Consider the following 23,560-nt stretch of genomic DNA (forward strand, 5'->3'; position numbering starts at 1 on the left):
GTGAGAGAGAAAGAGCGAGAGAGAGAGGGGGGAGTGAGTGAGAGAGTGAGAGAGTGAGAGAGAGAGAGAGATATTAGATCTTAGCAATAACTGATAATGATATACAAATAAAACACTGTTTTCAGTATCAATAACGTGTTTTCCATAATATTCTTATGCTGTTTAATCAGCATTAAAGGCCTGAACTTTGAACATTTGCTGGTGTTCTCCTGTTAAAGTTCTACACGCGCATAAAATTGAAGTCTGACCCTGACCCTGACCCTGACCCTGACCCTGAGACCCAACCCACCCCGACTGGTGCTACTCACTTTGAAACCCCCGCCCCCCCCGTTCTACACGGTTCTGCACTGTTACTGAGAGCTTGAGCTGATCCACAGAAACATCACGCTGGGATAAACTGGTATTTCAGTGAGTGCACTACATATCAAGCATTTAGCTGGCTAGCAGAGCTAATGTTACTCATGATTTTTGTAGAACTTTGGGTTCAAAGTTCAGGTCAGATTCAGTAACATTCATGACAAAATGAAGAACACAAAGAGCGATAAAATAAATAAATAAATCCCCAATAATTATCATAATGATCTAACATGAAGTTACTATTAGATGTTACTGATAACTTCTGCAAAATGTTGTGGAGGAAACGAAGTCGGATCTCAGAATTACATCAGTTTTGACCTTAAAGCTGCACTATGTAAGGTTTGGGGATTTGGGAGCCCTCTCTGGTGGAAATGTGTAACTGCATGTGATGTGCAAAGAACCATTTTATATCATCAGTTGTGCTTCAGACCCTTTACCAGAGCAGATGAATCTGACCTTCGCGAGTGCATTGAAAGAGAATTCAGGGAGAGCGCAGTCTAAACTTGGTGAAGGGCGTGTCTTCCAAGGATGTGAGTGAATCAGCTACTGTCATCATATCTTCATCAGTATAATGTTGATTTTGAGATCATTTGAGACCTAAACATTGAGCTGGACCTTCTTTTTGAGGCTGTGCATGTGATGTTAATATGTAAAGACGTGTGACGTGGTTGGAAAAGCTCCTGCGAAATCTGTTCTGACACCTCTGACTTTTAAATGATTATTTCAGCCTTTACAGATCGACTCACAGCAGCACAGCGACACTGCTTTTTAATGTGTTTTTCCTCCTGACTCAGTAATGCTACTTCGTCCAGTTTTAACCAAAAAGAAAAACGTCATAGTGCTGCTTTAAAGTGGGAGAATCCTGCTTGAAAAACCATCTTAGAGCAGCACAGCTGGCCACCAGCAGAACCAAAATATGTTCTGTCTAAGGTCAAATCATGTTTTCTTTGCTTTTCAAATGGAAAACAGGCAAAAAAACAAAAACAAAAAATAATAAAAAAAAACAGATTGTCCTACTTTGGTGATGGCACTGAAAAATCCAGCCTTGTCACACTGAAGTGAGGGGAATAGTGAGGAGGAGAAATACTGCATGAAGAACTGACCGCCATGCTCCTCGTTATCAATGTCAGCAGGAAATAACATGATGGTTCTGTGAAAAATGCAAAGAAATAACTAATTAAAAACACCTACTTGACGTGGGCACGTTACACCTAATGTTAAATAAAAGAAATCTTTACCAGTTTTTGGACTTCTGTGCTTCATTAAAGTCTTGGCTAATTTTGAAGGATGAGATTTGAATAATATAGTCAAGCTGGAAAAACACTTCCTGCCATCATTCAAATAAACGGCTCCACTCAAATGGTCAATTAATGGCATAAAAAACTTCTGTAAATGAACAGCTGTGAATGTTGTTTGTTTGTTTGTAAACAGGGTTGTTTTTTGGTTGTTTAATGAATTGTTGGTGATTTTGCACCCCAAACCAGCAGCTTAAACAGCGTTGATTTTACCAACGGATGTGTGTTTTATCTGACATTAATAGTGTCTCCACCATACCTCCTCCATATATATATATATATATATGTATATAGGGAGAGAGGGAGAGAGAGAGAGTAGGGAGGGAGGGATAGAGAGAGAGAGAGTGTAGGGAGAGGGAGAGAGACAGAGGGAGGGAGAGATGGGGGTCTGAGGGGTCAGTGAGGGTCTGGATACTGTGTTCTGACACTCAGCACTTTCACTTCTGTAACTGCAATATTGTAATATTCTACAGCAAATCAGTGTGTTTATACAAAAACACTCACACAAAGCTATGCAGCTGCTGGCGACCTGCCTCAACCGCACACACACACACACACACACACAGAGAGAGAGAGAGAGGCATGTTATATGCAACATGCATATATATCAAATAGATTTAGTTTTATTTTTTAGATTACTAAGAGATAATTGATAATTTATTTAACTTTTATTATACAGACAATAATACTTTGACTATACAAATGTAATTTTGTCATGTTAATAAAGCAAAATTGAGACAAAGACAGACAGAAAGAGACTCAGTGAGTCACACAGAGAGAGAGAAAGAGAGACAGAGAGAGAGAGAGAGAGAGAGAGAGAGAGAGAAAGAGTGAGAGAAACAGAGAGAGAGAGAAACAGAGAGAGAGAGAGAGAGAGAGAGAGAGACAGAAACAAAGAAAAAGAGAGAGAGGAAGAGAGAGAGGGAGAGAGAGAGAGAGAGAAATAGAGACAGACAGAGACAGAGAGAGAGAGAGAGAGAAACAGAGAAAAAGAGAGAGAGAGGAAGACAGAGAGGGGGAGACAGAAACAGAGAAAAGAGAGAGAGAGAGAGAGAGAAAGCGTGAGAGAGAAACAGAGAAAGAGAAAGAGAGAGAGAGAGAGAGAGAGAGAGAGAGAGAGAGAGAGAGAAACAGAGAAAAAGAGAGAGAGAGGAAGACAGAGAGGGGGAGAGAGAGAGGGGGAGACAGAAACAGAGAAAAGAGAGAGAGAGAGAGAGAGAGAGAGAGAGAGAGAGAGAGAGAGAGAGAGAGAGAGAAAGTTTCACTTCCTCACTTTGCTAACTCTACCGCCTTTTTAGTCTGATTCCATTTTTTCTTTAACCAGTTCCAGGTCTCTCGCCCATCTCTACTCTCTTTCTCTCTGTTTCTGTTGCTTGGCGGTCTCAGTGCCACCCACTGCTGACCACCCTCACTCCACCCAGGCTTCAAATACAGCAGCAAACAAACAGTCCTTACACACACACACACACACACACACACACACACACACGTGTGCTTCTTCAGAGGGATTAACTGACCTGTTTTTCAGACTGAATGTGCGTCACTCATCCAGCACACTGATAACCTGGTCAGTTATACTGAGGTTTACAGAGTAAATACTGTGTTATTACATTATCATGTGACTGAGTCATTCGTCAGCTCATCAATCGAGTGAAATAACACATCCATTCATGAAATCTCAGATCCACAGTGCCTGAGAAGTGACCCACAACAAACACCGTCAACTCAAAAGAACAATCTGCCTAAAAACTACTGCTCAACAACAAACAACTTCCAAAGTTTCGGGCCTCATGTTGGCAAAATACAATTCCATCTACATGTTTTACAGACTAAAACCTTCAGTTTCATCTTAAGGGCCTGTGGCCACTTGCATAAAACATCTTAGATGAATTATAGTCTGAACCTTTTCTCTTTAGTTCAAACAGGAATTACACCAACTTTTCAAAATTTCTGCATAATTAATTGGTTACGATGTGAACAAAGTCATTCAGAGTAGTTTGGTGTGAAATGCTCCATTCTACAGAAACTTACAGAGTGAGGATTGTTGGTGATGATAGGAACCAGATGTCCACCTCTAAAAGCTCCCTCACACAAAGTTATTACATTAAATGTTTATTAGTACACTGGCTGATGTCTGAGACACTGTTTTATGACAGTTTTGAGAAGATTTTGGCCTAAAAAATATATATTTTAAATCCATTCATGGCAGAGGGGTACATGCAGGGTGCTGTGAGGCAAAATAGTCCCACAAGAAAACTTATTTTTTCAGATTTAATGCTGTTTTATCATCAACAACATTACATATCACTGCTCTGGGAACAAAACCTCATATCTCTTAAATCATAATTTTACAGGAGAAGAAAAAACCTACTTTACTTTCATTGTAAGTCAACGGAACCAGACTTTTTCCAAGTCATTTTGGGCCGTTTCTTCTGGGGGTTTAAAAGCCCCAGCTGCTCATCCAAAACACACTTTCTCGAATTTTCAGGCCTTGTATTGGCGAAGAATTGCGCTTTTTTACAGACTCCAAAATGTTTCATTTCTCATTTTATTGTTTATTCATATTTTTAAATACTGGTAACCCAATCCTGCAATAAAAACACAAATCTAGCATCATCAGCCAGGGCAATAAAGCAGCCATGAACTGAAGTGAGCCGGATTGTTGGAGATGCGCCACCTGGCGGCTGCAGTTGGAAGTGCGCCGCTCATCAGCCGATTGAATGAGCTCCAGGGTTAAAGCAGTGGGCTGGCAGGGGCATTAGGGGAAGCTCTCACTGCTCCCCTCGCTCACTTCACTGAGGACACACTCGGTGTGCTCTCTCTCTCTCTCTCTCACTGAGGACACACTCGGTGTGCTCTCTCTCTCTCTCTCTCTCTCTCTCTCACTCACTCACTCACACACAGAGAGACACTCGCTGGACTTTTTCCACAGCAGAGCAGCAGCGGCAGCGCACTGGACTGGAGACCAAGCGGAGGCTGTCTAACTGTGGGATACTGAGACTTCACCAAAGTGACTTTTTCTCGTATTTTCTCCTCTTTTCGGTGGATTTATTCGCCTTTTTTGTGCTCTGGATTTCTCTGTTAGCCTCACAGCACGTTAACGCAGTGCTGAGGAGAGGAGCTCGCGGCATTCAGCAGCTTTCAGCCGGTCGGAGCTTCAAGGCTGAAGGTAACAAACTCTGAAGAGCCACTTTTCTGTTTTCTGTGTGGATTTTAAGTCCTGCTTTCACGTATTTGTCTCGAATACAACGTGTTTAAGCTGCAAAGCTGAGGTGGGTAGAAAAGAGCTCTGTTTACAAGCGTCATGGTACAATTCTGATGGTTTTGTGCTTTATAATGATAACTTGCCTCCTGCTACAGGTGGGCGATATGGCAGAATGTAATATCGCGATACTGTTGACGATACGCGATACGTCACGATATTTTTTCTTATATCTGGTAAGTTATAACAGGCAAACTAATGGCAAAATACTATCAAAAACTATGAATCCAATTACTATTCAACATTTCACACACTGTGCTTCACTAAATCCTAATAAACAGGACTAATTATGCTCTATTTAGTCAAACATGCAGTTGGTAAATGATTTTTAAGTACTGATGATATCCACACTGTGCTCAGGAAAGCTTATTGTAAGGTAATTTATCACAATAATGATGAATATTGTCATATTGCCCAGCTCTCTCTCTCGAATATACTCTAGTATTTTTACTCTGTTTAGTTTTTGTTCACATTTAGCTCCCAATTCCCTTTTAGGGTTTCATTTTATTCTGCTGTGTTGGTTCAGGTCCTGAAGGGTGTTTTATTTTAGACTTACATTACACTAATTAAGATGATCCAAATGAGAAAAATAGAGCCTAACAAAATTAATTTCCTATACCAGGGTCAGCAACATGCAGCTACAGAGTGTTATAGGGCTCCTTTACTGCCCTGTTGTGGCTCCACAGCAGAATTAGATTTGTAGGTAAAAATAAAATAATCCTCCTTTACAGTAAAATAAAGCTCTGCTGATCGTTCAACACAGTTTAACAATAAATGGTCTTAAACACTGGAGTTAATGTAGAACTGCTAATTCACCCTTTAACCCTGAAGGTTGGCTCTCAGACTGCTGGTCACCACAGAAATGCAGACAACAACCTCACATAGCCAGTAGCTAACGAAACAGCAAAGAACAAGATTTAAGACAAACATCAATCATTTGTGACGAATTGACTGATTTGCATTCATAATCACTCCAGCTGGTTTCCTGATACATTTAATCTGCAACAAGCAACTGTCAAACACTAAAAAGTTGTGAGGCTGAAGTCAGCTTCTCATTCTAATTCTACCGTTCCACCTTAAAAGGTGCAGCATGTACATTCTGGCACCTCAGGCACCATTTAAGGTGGAATGGGAAAAGTTGAACTAGAAGCTGGCGAATGAGAAGCGACTTCAGCCTCTGAAAAAGTCGAGCACTGAGAGACATTTTACAAGAAACTATGCCACTTTTGTGGAAAAGTTTCCTGCTGGAGATGCGAGAAAAGTGACTATAGCTCAGCTAAAGCTTAAAGCACAGCAAAGCGAGTCTGTGTTTTGTTTTAGATATTATTAGTCTACACTGGGACATTAGCATATATTAAGACATATTTTTAGCCAAGATGATAAACAGTACTTCAGTAAAATGGACATTAAATGTTGTGGCTCCCAAGACGGATTGATTTTTGTTGAAAGGACAAAATGGCTCTTCTTAACATTTGGGTTGCCGACTCCTGTTCTATACTAATAGATGCCGGATGCTGGTACCAGGAAGCTCCACTGAACGTCTAATAGAGCTGGGCAATCGGACAATATTTATCATTATTGTGATAAATTACATCACAGTAAGTCACAATAAGCTTTCCTGAGCACCTCATGGATATCGTCAGTACTTAAAAACCACTTTCCAACTGCATGTTTGATTAAAAAGAGCATCATTAGTCCTGTTTGATTGGATTTAGTGCAACACTGTGTGAAATGTTTAACTGTAGTTTGATTCATAGTTTTGGAGGCATCTTTTAAAATGTGGCTTACTTTGTCTACTTATCAGATGTCAGAAAAAATAAATATCATAACATATTGTGTATTGTAAAATCTTTCTGAAGTATCGTGATATTACATTTTGCCATATCGCCCACCTCTTCTTCTGCTAATGAATTCAGAACTTGAGTTTGGACCTGAGCTGCTGTTGTTCGCTACTTTTGGATCGTTATTTAATTGCGATATCTCTGGTTTGGTTTTAGGCTGCTCTGCCCACCCCTGCTCAGCATGCATGAGTTTTAAAATGAAAGCAGCCTGTCACAGTTCTCATTTCTTACGATCTCGTTCCAGAGCAGCGCGTGAAATCGGATTTTCTGTGAGCAGGTGTGACCGAAGTCCTCCTCGAACGACTGAGCTCTCCTGTGGAACAAACGGCTCGGCTGGATTTTTGTTTCTTTTCTTCAGCTTTGAGCTCTTCCAGAAATGGTGGGGCATTTACACTTGCAAGCTATGGATGAGAGTTTGAAAGGAAAGAACCGCGAAGGGCTGCTGGACAGCCCGGATTCAGGGCTGCCCCCGAGCCCGAGCCCACCCTTCTACTCCCTGTCCCCGGGGGTGGTGGAGCAGCGGGCCAGCAGCTGCTCCACTCCGACCGAACCGTATGCACACTGCAGGAAGGAGAGCAGAGAAGGAAAACTGGTGAGATTTTCTCAATCACAGTTGTTTTACATTGAGTCATCATCATTCACTGCTTTACTGGGCAGGTTTAACTCTGAACACTGTCAGTTTACTCAAATCAGTTCAGTTCAACTCATATTTATTGCCATTTTGCATATATACAGACATGCATTCAGGCTGTTCTCTGGAATGCCAGTATGCAGAATCACAGTTATTGAAGTCTGTAGCATAAAAGCACTGAGGTTTATTATTCCGAAAGTTAGTTTTATAGCACTTGCATAACAGTATATAAGAGTTACTGAACAGCGAGTCTTAAGTATCCGCTAACTGGATAATAAGCCTGCAGGTTAAGTGGTTAAAAAAGTATGTGCCCCGTCTTCTGGCATTGACTTGGCTTTTGGGAACTTAATATATTTCTGAAACCTTTTTAATATATCCCTCAGTGCTGTATACAGAGATCAGTGTGTAGATTAGTGTTTGGGTTTCCTCTACAGAGATCAGTATGTAGATTATTGTTTGGTTCAATTAGCAGACATCAGTATGTAGCTTAGTCTTTGGGTTCTAGTATAGAAATCAGTATGTAGATTAGTCTTTGGGTTCTAGTATGGAAATCAGTATGTAGATTAGTCTTTGGGTTCTAGTATGGAAATCAGTATGTAGATTAGTCTTTGGGTTCTGTTTGCAGAAATCAGTATATAGATTAGTCTTTGGGTTCCATATGCAGTGGGACACTGGCATACATAAGACTGTTTGCAGAAATCAATATATAGATCAGTGTTTCAGAAATCAGTATGTAGATTAGTGTTTGGTTCTATTAGCAAACATTGGTGTAGAGATTAGTGTTCTATTACAAAAATCAGTATGTGCATTACTGTTTGGGTTCTATTATAGAAATCAGTATGTAGATTAGTGTTGGGTTCTATTATAGAAATCAGTATGTAGATTAGTGTTGGGTTCTATTATAGACATCAGTATGTAGATTAGTGTTAGGTTCTATTACAGACATCAGTATGTAGATTGGTGTTTGGGTTCTGTATACAGTGGCATACATAAGACTTTAATGTTAATAAGGCTGTTTTCCTGGAACAGGTTTTACTCTAAACCCAATTAGTTTGATGGTGAAGATCAGAGTGATAATGAATCTGAAGGGCAAAGTCAGAATCTGCCTCTTTTTCACCAGCGTATAAATTGGCTTGAGTTCTGGGGGTTCAGTATATCGTTATAAATGCTGTATTATTATTATTATCATTATTTTTATTATATGTTGCTACAAATGTTTTAATACTGATTGAAATAGTGGGCAGGCTCTGTATTGCCAAGTCGTAGCCTACATTTCAGAGATCAGTATGTAGATCAGTGACTGGGGTCCGTATACAGGGGGCCTCTGATGAACGTAATTAAGTTCTACTCTAAGCTCAGTCTGGTGGTGAAGATCAGAGCCACTGTAGTGAAGAAGGGGGAACAGGCTGAAGAGAACGGAAAAGTTATGCCTCTTTTTCCACCACTGCCTTTGCTTTTTGACGATCCAGTTTATTTCTGCAACTGTTCTGAATTTTAAACATTAAAAACCTCTTAAACTCTCAGGGAAGTGTTTGTTCCTCATGTTCATAACTACAGAACTTGTATTAATTTAATAGTTTAATAGTAGTTATTAAATAATCCATAGTCGTTACTGAATAAGAGCTTTTGAGAACTGAATAGTAACGGAATGGCTGTTGGTTGTTTTTAGTGTTGGGCTCTGTATGCAGCGGCTCACTGACGAACATAAGGCTGTAATTCCAAAACCTGCTGTACTGCAGCTTTTACCACATACAGACAAACAAAGAGCTGAGCTGGTGGATTAAGCTTCTGTGAAAGCCTGGAATACTTTTGACATTTGTCATCCAAAAGATCTATGGGCAGATAAGCAGCATCTAGAACATTCCCTGCTGCCTTAAAGTGCTTATTGTGTATTGTATTCATTCAGTGGAGCTACTAGTCATATAAGTGACAACTGCTACTAAAAAATCAACAAAACATGTAATCCGAGCAGAGCTGTATATACCCAGGAATCAAATGACATGTTTTCATGATTTTATAAGTTGGAAATGCAAATTGTAATGCACAGTTTCTATATGTTTGGTGAGGGTGGGATGAGACCCGACTGCTCGCAGTAGATTTGGTCGTCTTTGCACGGCATTTTCCAAATATGTGTCGGGGTCAGATTTCATTTACGGGCTCGACAGATTTTACCCTGTATTGAAACCCATTTACATTTAAATGTTCCTCTCTCGTTTCATTATCTTACAACAGCTTTAATCTGGCTCCACTCATGAATGTAGCACGAGGTCCAGGGAAGCCAAACTCATGTATGCGCTGGAAATACAGCAGCGCAGCAAGGAAGATTTATCCAGACTAAAATGTTTGGGATGTTGTTCCAAAGCACTGCATTGCTTTGGTCATTGATGAACACATTTGTTAAAGTGGAATTTTACATTAATTTTGAGCCACTGATTTTTATTATATCATTGTTTTGTATATTGCTGTTGTCGGAACAAAACCCTTTATCTCCAAAATGGTAACTTTACAGAAGGAAAAAAACATAGTTTACTTTTAATGTAAGTCAATGGAACCAGACCATTTCTTGTGATCCATTCATCATGATATTTACAATGTAAATGGTAACAGGCATTTATATATATATATATATATATATATATATATATATATATTAATGACACATAATATCATGATATTCATTTTTTCTGACGTAAACTAGAAAAGAAAGATAAGCTATACTGCTGCGCTGCATTAAAACCAATGAAATACTATAACTAATAATAACTAATTATGCCCTCTGGAAAAAAAAACAAACAAAAAAAATACTGTGACATAATTTATGATAATGACAGTTATTGGCGTATTACCCAGCCTTACTTTATGTATGTTCTAAATTTTGTCTCAGATCATGTTCAGATTAAAGCTCTGACATAATAATCAGATTAGTTTATTAATTAGAACGGTATGATATTGGGTTTTATACTGCTGTGTATCATTAGAACTGGTAGCCGTCCCGTCCCTAGAGAGGAAAACCATATTAATCAGAAAGAGCCATGAGAGAGAGAGAGAGAGAGAAAGACAGAGAGAGACAGACAGACACTGAAAGACAGTGAGAGATATTGTGAGAGCTATAGAGAGAGAGATAAAGATATTGTGAGAGAGAGAGACAGAGAGAGACAGAGAGAGAGAGAGAGAGAGAGAGAGAGAGAGAGAACAAGTAGTGTAAACAAGTTGACCTTGTCTTTAGTTAGCTTGTGAACTGTAACTGATCTGTCTCTGTTCCACAAATCAGCCTTTTACACACACACACACACACACACACACACACACACACACACAGTTACACAAACAAAAACACACTACATCGGTATTCATTTAACTGTATTGGTAGTGATTTTTAGCTTTAGCAGTATTAGATAAGAAACAATCAGTTCACTAAAAGCTCCAGTAGATGATTTACTGGGTGCTTCATAATGTTTTGAAAGAACACAGAAGTAAACTTTCCTTTCTGTAAATGTGCTTTCAGTCTGATTACAGTTCACGGTACTGTATCAAGTTCCTTTGAACTAAATTTAAGAGAAACATAACAAAACTAGGATGTGCATTTGGGTTAATTTTGATATTTGAATAGCTGTATAAGCTCATAAACTGATGTCTGGCTAACTGCAGGGAAGGAAACAATGGGGGAAAGTAATAGTAATGAAAGTCTGAGGGAGAATAGCCAGGTTTCTGTGTTGTCCGAGTAGCACAGGCTGCCTCTGCAGATGAGCTAACAGAGCTAGCCAGCTCTCAGAAAGAAGAGTCTCATTAACTTTATTAATCCTAAGTCAAACATCATCCGATACTGTGATACATGTGGAACATATCACGATGCTGACTCTTATCAGTATCGCCGAGCCCTGCTGCCACACTGCCCTTCACCGCAGCATTGCCCGACTGCACACTCATGTTACAGCCTGTGAGGACAAACGCTGCACTGCTAGCTCTTATTTCTGCCTCTGAAAGGTTACACAGTCCTGAGCTAACAGCAGGCTGCCTCAGACGGCCTTCATCATCAGAACAAACCACACAGCCGATCCCACATCAGCGTCAAAGACGCCTCCAGATAAGCTCCAGTTCTAAACAGGCAGTTCATCGAATCAATCAGTGTCCAGCAGGACATAGAACTCACGGTCAAAGTCTTAAACTAGGCTTATTATTCAGTTACTAAGTGATGAAAAATCATCACTTTACCACAAATGTAGACAGTCAAGATGTTCTAGGCTACAAACAAGCAATAGAAGCTTATAACCAAACAATTCGCATCACGCATGCGTAATTGATCACATACCTGCCTCAAACCTTCAGCTGTTAAGTAATCTCAGATAGTCTTGCGTATGTTGTTCCTGACACTGTATGACACACTGTTAGCGAAATGGCTGGTATCATGATTGAAAACAGAAAAATGCAGGACGGTACTTTATACGATGCTAATTAGTTTACATGAGCTTCTCCAGAGACGTTATAAATGATGGGACTGGTTAAAATATAAATGGGAAAGCTTGTAACACTCAACATGGCGTCTGTTTACAGAGAAAGTCCTGTATTTCAAGGAAAAGAGCCAGTCGGCTTACTGGTTACGCCACAAGCAGAGAAGCGTTGGCGATATTGTGGAGTTAGCAGGAAAAGCCCCCACTCATCGTGGAGAGCAACCAGAACAGGCCAAGATATCATGTTTTTTTGTGTTATTGAGCCAAACGCTACAAACTACTTGTGAGGTTTTTGTCAGATTTTACAGGTGATTTCAAATGGTTTTTAAACGCTTCTTCAGTTGGAGTATTTAGGTCTCTCCCCATTCAAAGAGGCAGGAGTCTGGTCTTGTATGGCTGGAAATAACTGCCCAAAGATGGCTGCCAAGTGAACAGACTTTGCTATGCAGACTTTGGTTTCTCTCGCTTGTTAGTTATATTAGTCTAAACTACAGTACAAAACTAAGCAAACTCACATTAGCAGCATTTGGCTGACTCTCTTATCCAGAGCTAACTGTGGTGGATTAGAGTTTGGCTTTCAATTCAGGATGTAAACATTAAAAACATGAGAAAAAAACCCATCTCTAAGATGATGCTAACATCTGTTAGCGTCCCTGTAGGCTTCTAGTGATTTGTTAGCGCTGAGCTTACGGTGATTCGTCTGAACTTTATTGGCCGTTCTAGATTAAACACACATTTGAAGCTTCTAAGGGAGATTCCATATTTTACTTGAGGTTTGTGACAGACATTTCGCTGCTGTCGGAAAAAACTTGTATCTCTATTTTTCAGTTTTTGACATAATTTGAAAATGCCTGTTGTCCTTTACATTGTTTGTAAGTTTCATGATGAATGGACCAACAGAAATGGCCCAAAATATTTGGAAAAAAAGTCTGGTTCCATTGACTTACATTAAAAGTAATTAACGGTGACTCAGTAGAGAGGCTGGTTTAGAGCTGCCACCACTGCTTTCAGTATCACTAACATCACAGAAGGCCTGGGTTGACGTTTTTGCTCACAAAATTTATTAAAACATGATTAGTTGGGACCTTTGGCATGTCATAATTATGCTGATATGAACAGTTTAGGCCTTCTCTTCAGCTCTTGAACTCTAGTTTTCTACCAGACAGTTCAAGAATTTAACCCTTTTGTTTCCATCCAAACAAGAGTAGCTCTGTCTTGCAGAGTTTAAATAAAGCCATGTTTTTCTTAAATAAAATGAACTAAACATTTTTTTTTAGTTCCCAAAAATCAGTAGGTCCATTCTGAAGGCCTAGAAGGTTCTGAGGGTTCCCCTCTGCAGTTTAATCACGTCACAGTTGCAGATAAATGTATTAAGAGTCCTCAAGGTCTCTTATCCGTGTAGCGTGTTGTGCTTCCTCGCTGGGATTCGAAGTCCAGTCTGCTACACCAACCAGACTCCTTCAGAGTAAGTGGTGGATATGTCATGCCAATTTGTGGCCAACCTACCATTTTAAGCTTTATTATCCAGTAACTACTATAAATTATTCCTGAACGGAATCTGTGTGAGGTATTCCTGAGAAGACTGAAGGGAAGTCTTAGGAGTTGTACGGGGATAAACAGTGTAACGCTCTGCTAAAACATGCTCCACCTTCCTGTCCTGCACTCCTCTCTGCAATCATTAGGCTTGTTGTGAATTGTGTCGGATCTCTATTGTGTGGAAAACAGCCTGGAGTCACGTAGCATTGCATGCCTATCTGCAGCTTTTTGGCCTGTATAAATGATTACTGTGGCACTCCTCTTTCCACTTGCTCCAGAGGCGTGCTCACACTTGCCTGAACACACACTGTTCTGATGGGTTGAGCAGAAGGCAAACAGCAGTAAAGCAGTAGTGGAAAATCAAAATGACAAGATTCTCTGTTTACTCTAAATGTAGGTGATAAGCAAAGACATGCTTGATGCTTCTTTAGTTTACCACTTTAGCTACAAGGCTAACGGTTAAGTAGCAGATGCCTACAGTAACAGTGTTAGACACTGCATCATCAAGTCTGCATTGAAGCAAGCATGGGATGATTTAGGCATGCAGTTTGCTCAGTGCTAATTGGTGGCTATAAGCTGCCGTTACTTGATAGCCACATTAGCAAACTCCAGACACTAGCCATGCCGTTTCTGACTGACTGTATTCTGAATAAGGGATTTTTTTCTGTATGGCTTTGTATCTACAGCACTGCATTAGGATACACACTGCATACTTACAGTTGCACATAATGCACTGGGAAGGACGCGTTTCGGAAATGCAGCTGTAAAATGGCTCTGTGAATAAGGGTATTGCGTTCATGCCTGCTAAGCAGAGCTGATCCGCATGCAGAAGAATACATGTATTGCAGTTATTTTGCTACATATTTTGATTCTGATCGACTTTCACTATAATAAAACACAGTGATGTGGTTAAAGGAATACTCCGGAATTTTTCTGTCGCATATGTAGCACAGAGTCCGTTACCACAGACAACAACTTCAGTGTGTTTCCCTGAACTTTAAAGAGAACAGAAAACCACTGAGTTAAAGCACACGTACAATGGAGGTCAGTGGGCAGATGCTGAAGCAGCTTCTCTTTGGTCTCTGGTATAAGTGGGGTTTGAGGGCCCTTTCTTTCTGTAAGTGCTGTAAGCAGGTGCGTAGGGCCCCCCCTGAGCCACAAGGGACCCCATATAATTGACCATTATATTGACAAAAACATATTATTAATGAAGACATCATTAATGACTTAAAATAAAAAGCAGAACTTATGCATATTCTTCTAATAATTCATTTTAATTTTAATTTACACACTATAGTTTGATTTATAGTTATTTACTTAATCTATTATAATAACTATAGTTAACTATAGTTAATTCATATACATTATAATAACTTCTTATAAAGACATTGTAGAAATTATTCTATAAAATTAAAAAGCATTCTGAAAAAATTCTTTGTTTTTGAAATAAAAGCGTTTTATGTCATATGTGTAGCATAACATATTATTGAAGTTTATAAAACATTCCATATATGAAAACACATCGTTTTTAATTCCGTATTTTGTGATGTTAGGAAGACCAACACATTTACATGCATCTGCCTATTCAGCCTACAGCAGTTTAGCTCCGCCCATTCACAGTGAAGTTCTAAGGAGTGTTTCAGCCTGGACTGCTTTTAGAATGAGGTAAAATACAGGGCAGCCAATCAGAACAGAGCTCATTTACATTTATATCAGTCTTAAAGACACAGCCTGTTTAGTTCATGTAAAAATGAATCGCGACCAGTTTTGGTAAAATTACGCAAAAGTTATAAGTGGACCCAGACATGGCCATATAAAGGGGAACTCCACCAAGTTTTTTTAAATTTCAAAATAATTTAGTCCTTAAGATGTAAACAAAGTTATTCAGATTGGTTTGATGTGAAAAGAAACTTGCAGATTTCTTTACAGTGGTGGTGATGGGAACCAGGGGTCACAATGTCTACAACACAATTTTTTTTACTATCTAAAACCACCAGTGAACCAGTGACCCTACATGAGTCTTCTGGGCTTTATAAGGAATGTTGATGATGGTAAAATAGTGGTAAATGTGAAAGGATTAAAATAAATGGATTAAAATGCATTTTAAGCCAAAACTTTATCTCAAAACTATCGTAAGATGATGTGTGAGACATCAGGCAGCACATATCTAATCTAGTGTGATAACTTTCTGTGAGGGAGCTTTTAGAGGTGGATGTCTGGTTCCTGTCATCACCACTGTGAACAATTCTGACTCAGTAAGTTTCTCTAGAACAGAGCATTTCACCCAAAACCACTCTGACTGACTTTGTATACATCTCAACCATTTATGTAGATTTTTTGAAAAATCAGCAGAGTTTCCCTTTAAGTTGGGTAATTGAAGTTGGGAAGGGGGGGTTGTTTAGGGGAGGCGACAGGTTTGTGAAGATAGAGATAAGGCTGAAAAACGCTGGCCCATCAGCCTTTGTTACTTTAACCAAAAATCTGTTTTTATTGCTTGTCATTTATGTTTTTAATGCTGTTGGATCATAATTCATCAAAATACCTGCAGAAATTCATCTTTTCTGAGATTTGTCACATAAACAGTAGAGTTAGTGACTGGTTAGAAGCTCCTGTGCATATTTCTAACTGTAATATCAGTGTTATAAAGGCCACAACTGCACTAATGGTTTACAGAAACTCAGTGCTGCGCACTCCTGCTGCTGAGCGCACTGGTGTTTGCAGGAGGGCATGCACACGCCTGTTTCAGGAAGGCTTGTTATGTTTTTTTTGGGATGGCCGCAGGTCTGTTTTGGAGTTGTTTGCTTGTGGCAACTCAGAACAATCTCCTGAATCTATTTTTGAGCGGCGGCGCTAACAGGAGCCGTTGCAGCCGGTTGCATAACTGGACTTTCACCCCTGCTGCGCGTGCGCGTGGGCGTTCATGGGGAGAGTTAATAAACAGCAGAAGCTGTCATTGATTTGACTTTGTGTTTGCTCTGAGCATTGGTGTGGCGCTCACAGTATCTACCCCTCAACGCCCAGGGGAGGAGAAAAGATACTGTTATTGCAGCTGCTCTGCTGCAAATCTGACGCTGTGTAATGCAGCCCAATTACATTTTCCTCTCTATTTCTGTGTGTTGACACAGCAGCTCAACAAAAACAATCAAACTGTTGATTTGATCTCACTTTCTCCCTATATTCCAAATGCAGTCGAGCAGACAAGACATGTTTGGTGTCTGGAGTTTGCTTTTTTAGCTTTGGCTCATGTAGCTAACAAGTAACAGGAGCTTAGCGTGGTGTAAAGCACGTCCAAATCAAGACACAGTGGTGTCAAACTGTGTTGAACTGTTAAAGGGAGATAACGGCCTAAAACTGCTATTTTATGTGTTATTTCATGTGTTATGTTGTATGTAGCACTACAATACCCAGCATGCATTAAGCAAATACATCATATAACCACTGAAACCCCCCACCCCGCGCCATTGCCATGGCCAATGTAGAGGCTAACAGATACGATACTCAGCTTAACAGTCTGTAATGTCTTCCGGCTTTCTCAAACACTAGAGGGCGCTCCCGAGTGAGTCCAAAATGAATGGGTTGATATGGAGCATTTGAGCAAAATCATAGTTTATAAATGCTTAAACATTTTTAATATAAAAGCATACATTCATTTCCTGAACTCAGAACAGCTTAAAACATTTTAACACCGGTGTTAAGAGCTTTTAAACTCGAGTTATAGGAGTTTAAAACGGCGCCTCATGTATGTTCATGACATCTGTGAGTGCGAACAGCCAATGAGCTGCTCCGCTCGCCAACCAATCAGCACTCAGTAGCAGTAACGCTAACCAATCAGCACTCAGTATCAGTAATGTTAGCGTCCTGCTGCCCAAAACCTGTTTCCTGTAGAAAAAAAGGAAACATACAGGTGAGTTTTCTTTGTGTTTTTAGTGAAATACATCCTTCTACTTTCTAAAACTAAAGGAAAGTTCTGGGCGAGAGATTAGAAACTACTTTAACTATTCATTTTTTAACCATTCAGCTCCATTTACTCCCATTCACTCGCTCGCAGGCGCCCTCTGGCATTTTGGATTCATGTTTTTGATATAATGAGGGAAATAGGAAGTGGCCAGGCTCCTCATAAACCAGCTCTGCTGTCTATGGGAGATTACTGAACAACTCCACACAGTTTGAGGCGAGTGTGTGATAATTCAGGCATAACGTTTGTGTGATGCTAACTGGTGTACCTGAGCTTCCGTTACTTATTAGCTACATTAGCCGTGAAGCTGCAGTATTAGAACTACAGAAGTGAACTTAAGACACTGAACATGTCTTGGTTAATCGGGTACATTAGACCTAAAGAGGAAAACTGTGTAAATTAGCTTTTTTAACCTCATTTTCACTTTATGGCAGCTGCTTATCATCAGAAGCTTAGGCAGTGCTGCTTGTTTGGATGCATTTCTGATTCGTTTATGGATGGGTTGCAGTTATCTGGAACTTCATCAGCACAAAGCTGCTCTCCAGAGCTCAGTCTGACTGGGTGGACACAGGGATCCGTCTAAAATCTACTCTAGTAGAGACAGCAAACAGACAAGCCCAGTGTCTGATCAGCAAACATATGCCGAGCCCACTGCATTATCTTGTGTGACCCGTGCCAGTGCTCTCTTACCTCTGATTAAAGGACATTCATTTTTTTCAGGCAGCAGTTCAGCGAGTGTTGACTGTGATCATCTGTTTATTATGGATGTAAACCTGTTTTGTGACGGGAGGTGAAGAGAACAGATTCAGTACCAGTGAAGTGGAGTTTGGACTCACCTCACTGTGTTTCTCATAATCATGAAGCCATTTTGAACTAAAGGTTCATAAATGGTTCAAATTAGTTTCAAAGCCAAATGTAATTATAAGCGTTTTATTTCCAAAACAATGTTAAATAAAAATGCCTTTAAAAATGCTCAGCTAAGTAAATACTTCTTATTTACAACTTTAGTGATATTTGGCAGAAGGCCAGTATTTCTGATTGTAGTAAGGATTGAATTTTTAAATTGTCATCAGTGCTGATTTTAAGGACCTGATGAAGTGTTAATATCACCTGACATAATTTTCAAAAAGTAAACAGAATCCAACAGTTCTAGTTTAACTCTGCTTTTATGACTGATATAATTGACTGTTCTTAATGAAAGAGAGACAGACAGACAGACAGACAGACACAGACAGAAAGACAGGGAGATTCAGACAGAAAGAGGGACAGAGACACAAAAACAGAGACACCGTGAGAGACTCAGATTCAGACAGAAAGACAGACACACAGTCAGAGATGCAGACATACAGAGACATAGAGACCCACAGACAGACAGAGAGACGCAGACAGACAGACAGACCGACAGAAAGCGAGAGAGCTGAGCTTGTGTCTCAGCATGTGAACCGTATTGATGTTGTGGATGTGCTGAACTGATGGTGCTGGTTTCTCTCTCAGCTCCCGTACCTGCTGCTGAACTCTCAGGGGGACGCCAAGGCCCGCATGTACCCTGTGGTTTATGGAGAAAGCATCGAGGTGAACCCCAAACCCAACAAGGAGCTAAAGTAAGAGAACCTGCAGCACCGACTGCATCAGGACCACAGAGTTTAAATCCACATAACACATAAATATCATCTCTGTGCACAGGCTGAGAACTATATGAGGGTCCAATTACAGACAGCAGCCCATCTGTTACTGTATGATTTATCAGCCCCCCTCTGCTCCTTTCATCACCGGTCAGTTTCTGACCTCAGGACTGCTGTTGTCCAGGTATTATCAGGGTGGTGGACCACTCTCAGCACTGAAGTGACATGGACATGGTAGTGGTATGAGTGTCAGTGTCAGGTTAAGAGTGGACCACCATCCAAAAAAATCCTGTCAGAAAGTGACCACTGATGAAGGTCTAAATGATGACTTAGAGAAACTGTGCATTAACTGATTTCAGCAGCAGAGCATTCAGACTAAGACAGATCTGTAAAAAATCTGACTGCAAAAATCTGATTGCATTTTAACCCTCCAAATATGGTTTGGATCTGATTTGCAAAAATCAGGTTTCATGTGTTTTTTTGCTGTCCACACTATCAAACATCAGTCTGGATACAATTGGGATTTGCCAAAAATCGGACTTGGGCTGGCTGTCTGAACACAACCTGTAACTGCATTATCCAGCAAGGTGGATAATGATTCTAAAGCTGGGACCACTTACTGATTTATCAATAATCAATGACAGGTGCCATGAAATCGACAGGTAAAATATGAGTTTAAAGTGATCCGTAACAATTTTCTGAAAAAAATCAAAGCTGACATAATGGAAAACACAATTATTTCTCTAAAAAAGGAGGCATTAATCATAATATAGCACTGATATTTCTTGTATGTGGAAAGTTCACTCCCAACAATGTATATTGAACAGTAAGTTGTCTATATTATTGTACAGTATAGTTTTGGAAAAAAAAACTCTTCATATATAGTTATTGTGGCTTTTTTGGCAGCATTTTTCTTTATTCATTTTGGTGAGTGTTTAGTTATTGTGCAAAAGGCTTTGTCGCCCCCTCTGGTGAAAACGGGAAACAGTCCTAGACATATTGATCACTAAATTTGTTTTTAAAGCCCCAAAGTGTCCAGACTGACATACTGAATGATGTATGTTGTTCCTCCAGGTTCAGTTCAGCAGTGAAATACGCTTCGGACCGGCACTACCGTGACCAGGTGTACTGCGCTCCCGTTCCCACGGTGACCTCCTACAGCGAGACAGTGGTGGCGGTGCACGACTGCACATGGCGCAGCTACAAGTCCGAGGTTCACTTTCAGCCCCGTCACCGGCCGCTGCACTACCAAAGCACGGCCATCGTCTACCCCAAACACGCCCGGAACACGTACCGCACCACGCTGAACTACAACGCCAACGGCAGCGCCGGACACCGCTGGTTTGTGTCCACGGTCAGGCTGGAGTCCAGTGAGGATGCCAGCCCGTGTATCATCTACACGGAAAACCTCTGAGACTCCTGCAGAGTGTTTGTAATTATTTCCCAGTAAAGCTCCTTTTGGGTAGAGGGTTACAGAGTAACGGACGCATTACTCAAAACCAGCGTAGAAAGGATCACTAAAGACTTCCACTAGCAGAAGGAAAGCAGGTGGAAGAGGGCCATTCTTTTCCTTTTTGCCTCTGGTGAAGTCGGTATTCTATTGTAGGTGAGGGTGGAAGACCAGCCTTGTCTGTGTGTATAAGGTAGCGGCTGAGGTCTTCTGATAGTTTATATGTTTATGTGCTACCGGTCGGGAGGTGGGTTAAACATATTTCTCTTTTCTTGTTTGTTTACTCGTTATTGCTAAGAACAGACTCCACTATGGAGACGAATTATAAATCCACTACCGTCTTTTACGATGCTGTAAAAAGCCTCAAAGCTGTATATGGTAACAAAAAAAACCTCTTATATAAACCATTTTTCTGATATGAGAAAGTTATCATGAGGTGTATAAATGCTTGATTGCACTCTTGCTAAAAAAAGGTGATTATTTTGTGTTTATTTTTTTTCCTCCTTACTTTGGCTACAGTGGTTTTGACTGAACTGAGGGTCTTCAAAGACCTGCAGTCTAGGAGCACTTGAAAGATCGGACCAAAGATTTTGTACGATTGAAATAAATGGACGCGTTGTCGCCGTCGCTCATTTCAACAGCTGAAAGCTTTGTAAGAAAATCAGTGCCTGCACTACAGTCATTTAGTCCAGCACCTAAAACGAAGTCCACCTTGGTGCCTTGCTGTCCAGTGGTTTGGACCTGCTGTTAATAATCTTGGAGTTACAGTTGCTTATGTTTAACTGGGTCTGTCCATAATAACCCATTCATTTTCAGCATTGTGTCAAATCGAGAAGCTAAACCTGGGCTTTGTGACGAGTTCTGTCTAATGTGTTCACTCCAGCTGGTTCATTTGAGGTTGTATTTTTGAGATCTGTTGCTGCAGAGCTGCAGTATGTGACTATGTTCTTACTAGGGCTGCACAATATATCATCTATTAATGGTTATTGCCGGATCGGCTCGCAGTCCAGATATCGCAAGCCTGTAATATGCAAAAGAGCCTTCTAACCAATCACAGAGCTGCGCTGTGAGCATCCTGACCAAATCTCAGATGCTGACTGGATGAACTGAGGTATTCAAATCCAACTCCAGTCAGTTTCTTTGGTTTCAATATATAGTTATTTTGGTTCACTATATGTCCAAAAGTATCCAGACACTCCTAATCTCAGCTATTTAAAGGTGCACCCATTCCTGATTAAACAGCTTGTATAATCTTCATAGAAAAGCATTGACCAATAGAATGAGACGATGTGGAGAAGCTACACGAGTCTAAGATCACAACACCCAATGCCAAGCATCAGCTACAGGAGTGTAAAGCTCTGGGCTCACGCTGGGGTGTTCTCTGGAGTGATGGAGCTCCATCCAGTACCTTTGGGATGAGCTGAAGTGTCCAGAACTGTTCATCCAACATGATTAGCTGACCGCACTAATGTTCCTGTGGCTGAATGCAATCAACTCCTCACAGCAATGCTCTAGCATCTAGAGCAAAGCCTTCCTAAAAGAATAGAGGGGGAAACAAAAATATAAATGGCCTTCATTTCAGAAGAAACACTGGTGTCTACATACTATTGGACATATAGCGAAAACCACAATATTATATTAATTATACAACATTTAGCAACACAGTTTCGTCCATATTGTGCAGGTCTAGTTCTTACAGTCAGATCAGTTCATGCTGGATGATTAAGGGATTCAGATACTGTGCTGACTTTTATCAGAGGTTGGTGTTACAGCACATCAGGAGGGTGTTGCAGTACTTTTTGTTTGTCTTACAAATACTGAATTGGGTAAAAATTTAAATTTCTTACCTCATTGAAAATGTATTCTTTTGACTTTCTGAGGAGAATTGTTTTTAAAGCCAGAGGCGCTCTTGGGGCTGAATGTCTGGACAGTTTGTGGAACAACAAAACAAAACTGTCCACACTGGTATGTTGGTATACGTGAAGAAATGAAAGGAGAAGTAAATGGATTTAGGTGTGAAATGGAGGTCAGCGGTGATAGACAGAATCTTACATTACACACTGCTCATTTTCAGTTTGGTAGTTAAAAAAAATCAGACACCTCTGATTGACGAAGAGAATCTGAAAGAAAATTGCAACTCGATTACAAACAAATTCCATGAGCTGCTAAGCTTACAAAGGGAAAAGTCACATCAACTGACTGGAACGGTTTACTTAAGAACTGATGGACAAAGTGAAGTTGGTCAGAAAGGAATTTCAGAAAGTGTTGAAGGTTTCTGTAAAAGTCATCAGCTGAGCACAGAGGCCTCTGTAAGTCTACGGTCGATAATGGATGTAAAAAGCTGTCACAGTGGATAATTTTCTTTTTTTTTCTTGTTTTATGTAAAATACTTTCCTGTTGTATATGTTGCATATGGCACTTAATGATTCTCTTTATATTTTTGTATAATTCCCAAGTTAAAGGTCTTTTTTGTTGTTTTTGGACAAGAGATTAGAAAATAATTTAAGAAATAAGTGTATATCTTAAATGAACAAATAAAAGCCCGAATCCTACTTTTTCATTTGTTTCATTTAAAAAAACAAAAATGGATGTTGTTTTTTTCCTTCGCCCCCTTTAAAGGAAGTGTTGATTTTCTTAATGTGATTAAGTGAACACATCCTGTACAGACAACACGTCTGCACATTTTAATTGTTTATTTGTTGAATTTAACAAACAAAATGTAGGCTGCACAAAAGATATGGCACATCATATATCTCTCAAATAATATGTCAAACTCAGCAAATCAATAGAAATTGTGCATTAAAATTAGGAGAAAAATTACATTTTTGAGTGTTTTCTACAGAGGATGTGTTATTTTTCCTTAGAATATGAACAAAACACCATGCCTTGAAACTCAGCCAACCTGAAATCAAAATAACTAATGTCTCTGGTCATGAATTTAAAAGTTTTCACCTCTAAAGCATCTTCTGATTTTTGATTTAAGTGTTCATTACTCATCTTTTGAGTGTAAACATGATAAAAATATAAAGTCTGACTGAATTCGGCCTTGTTGTTGCCACGAGTGACTAGTACCATCACTACAGGCCAGTTTTGTTAGTCTAATTCACTTTTTACAGTAAAATTAAATGTAAATTTAAGCTCCAAACCCCAAATAAGTAATGCA

General features: G+C 39.9%; 1 protein-coding gene across 1 annotated transcript; it reads left to right on the top strand.

The window, feature by feature from the left end:
• The first annotated feature begins 4,379 nt into the window (after positions 1-4,379).
• On the top strand, positions 4,380-22,937 carry rflna (refilin A). The gene is made up of 4 exons (XM_036578272.1): positions 4,380-4,821; positions 7,000-7,347; positions 18,820-18,926; positions 20,022-22,937. Exons 2-4 carry the CDS (start codon positions 7,132-7,134, stop codon positions 20,359-20,361), a joined length of 663 nt encoding a protein of 220 aa, XP_036434165.1. The 5' UTR covers positions 4,380-4,821; positions 7,000-7,131; the 3' UTR covers positions 20,362-22,937.
• The last annotated feature ends 623 nt before the right edge of the window (positions 22,938-23,560 follow it).

This window comes from Colossoma macropomum, unplaced genomic scaffold (assembly GCF_904425465.1).
Source record: "Colossoma macropomum unplaced genomic scaffold, Colossoma_macropomum, whole genome shotgun sequence".
In the NCBI taxonomy this organism is placed as follows: domain Eukaryota; kingdom Metazoa; phylum Chordata; class Actinopteri; order Characiformes; family Serrasalmidae; genus Colossoma; species Colossoma macropomum.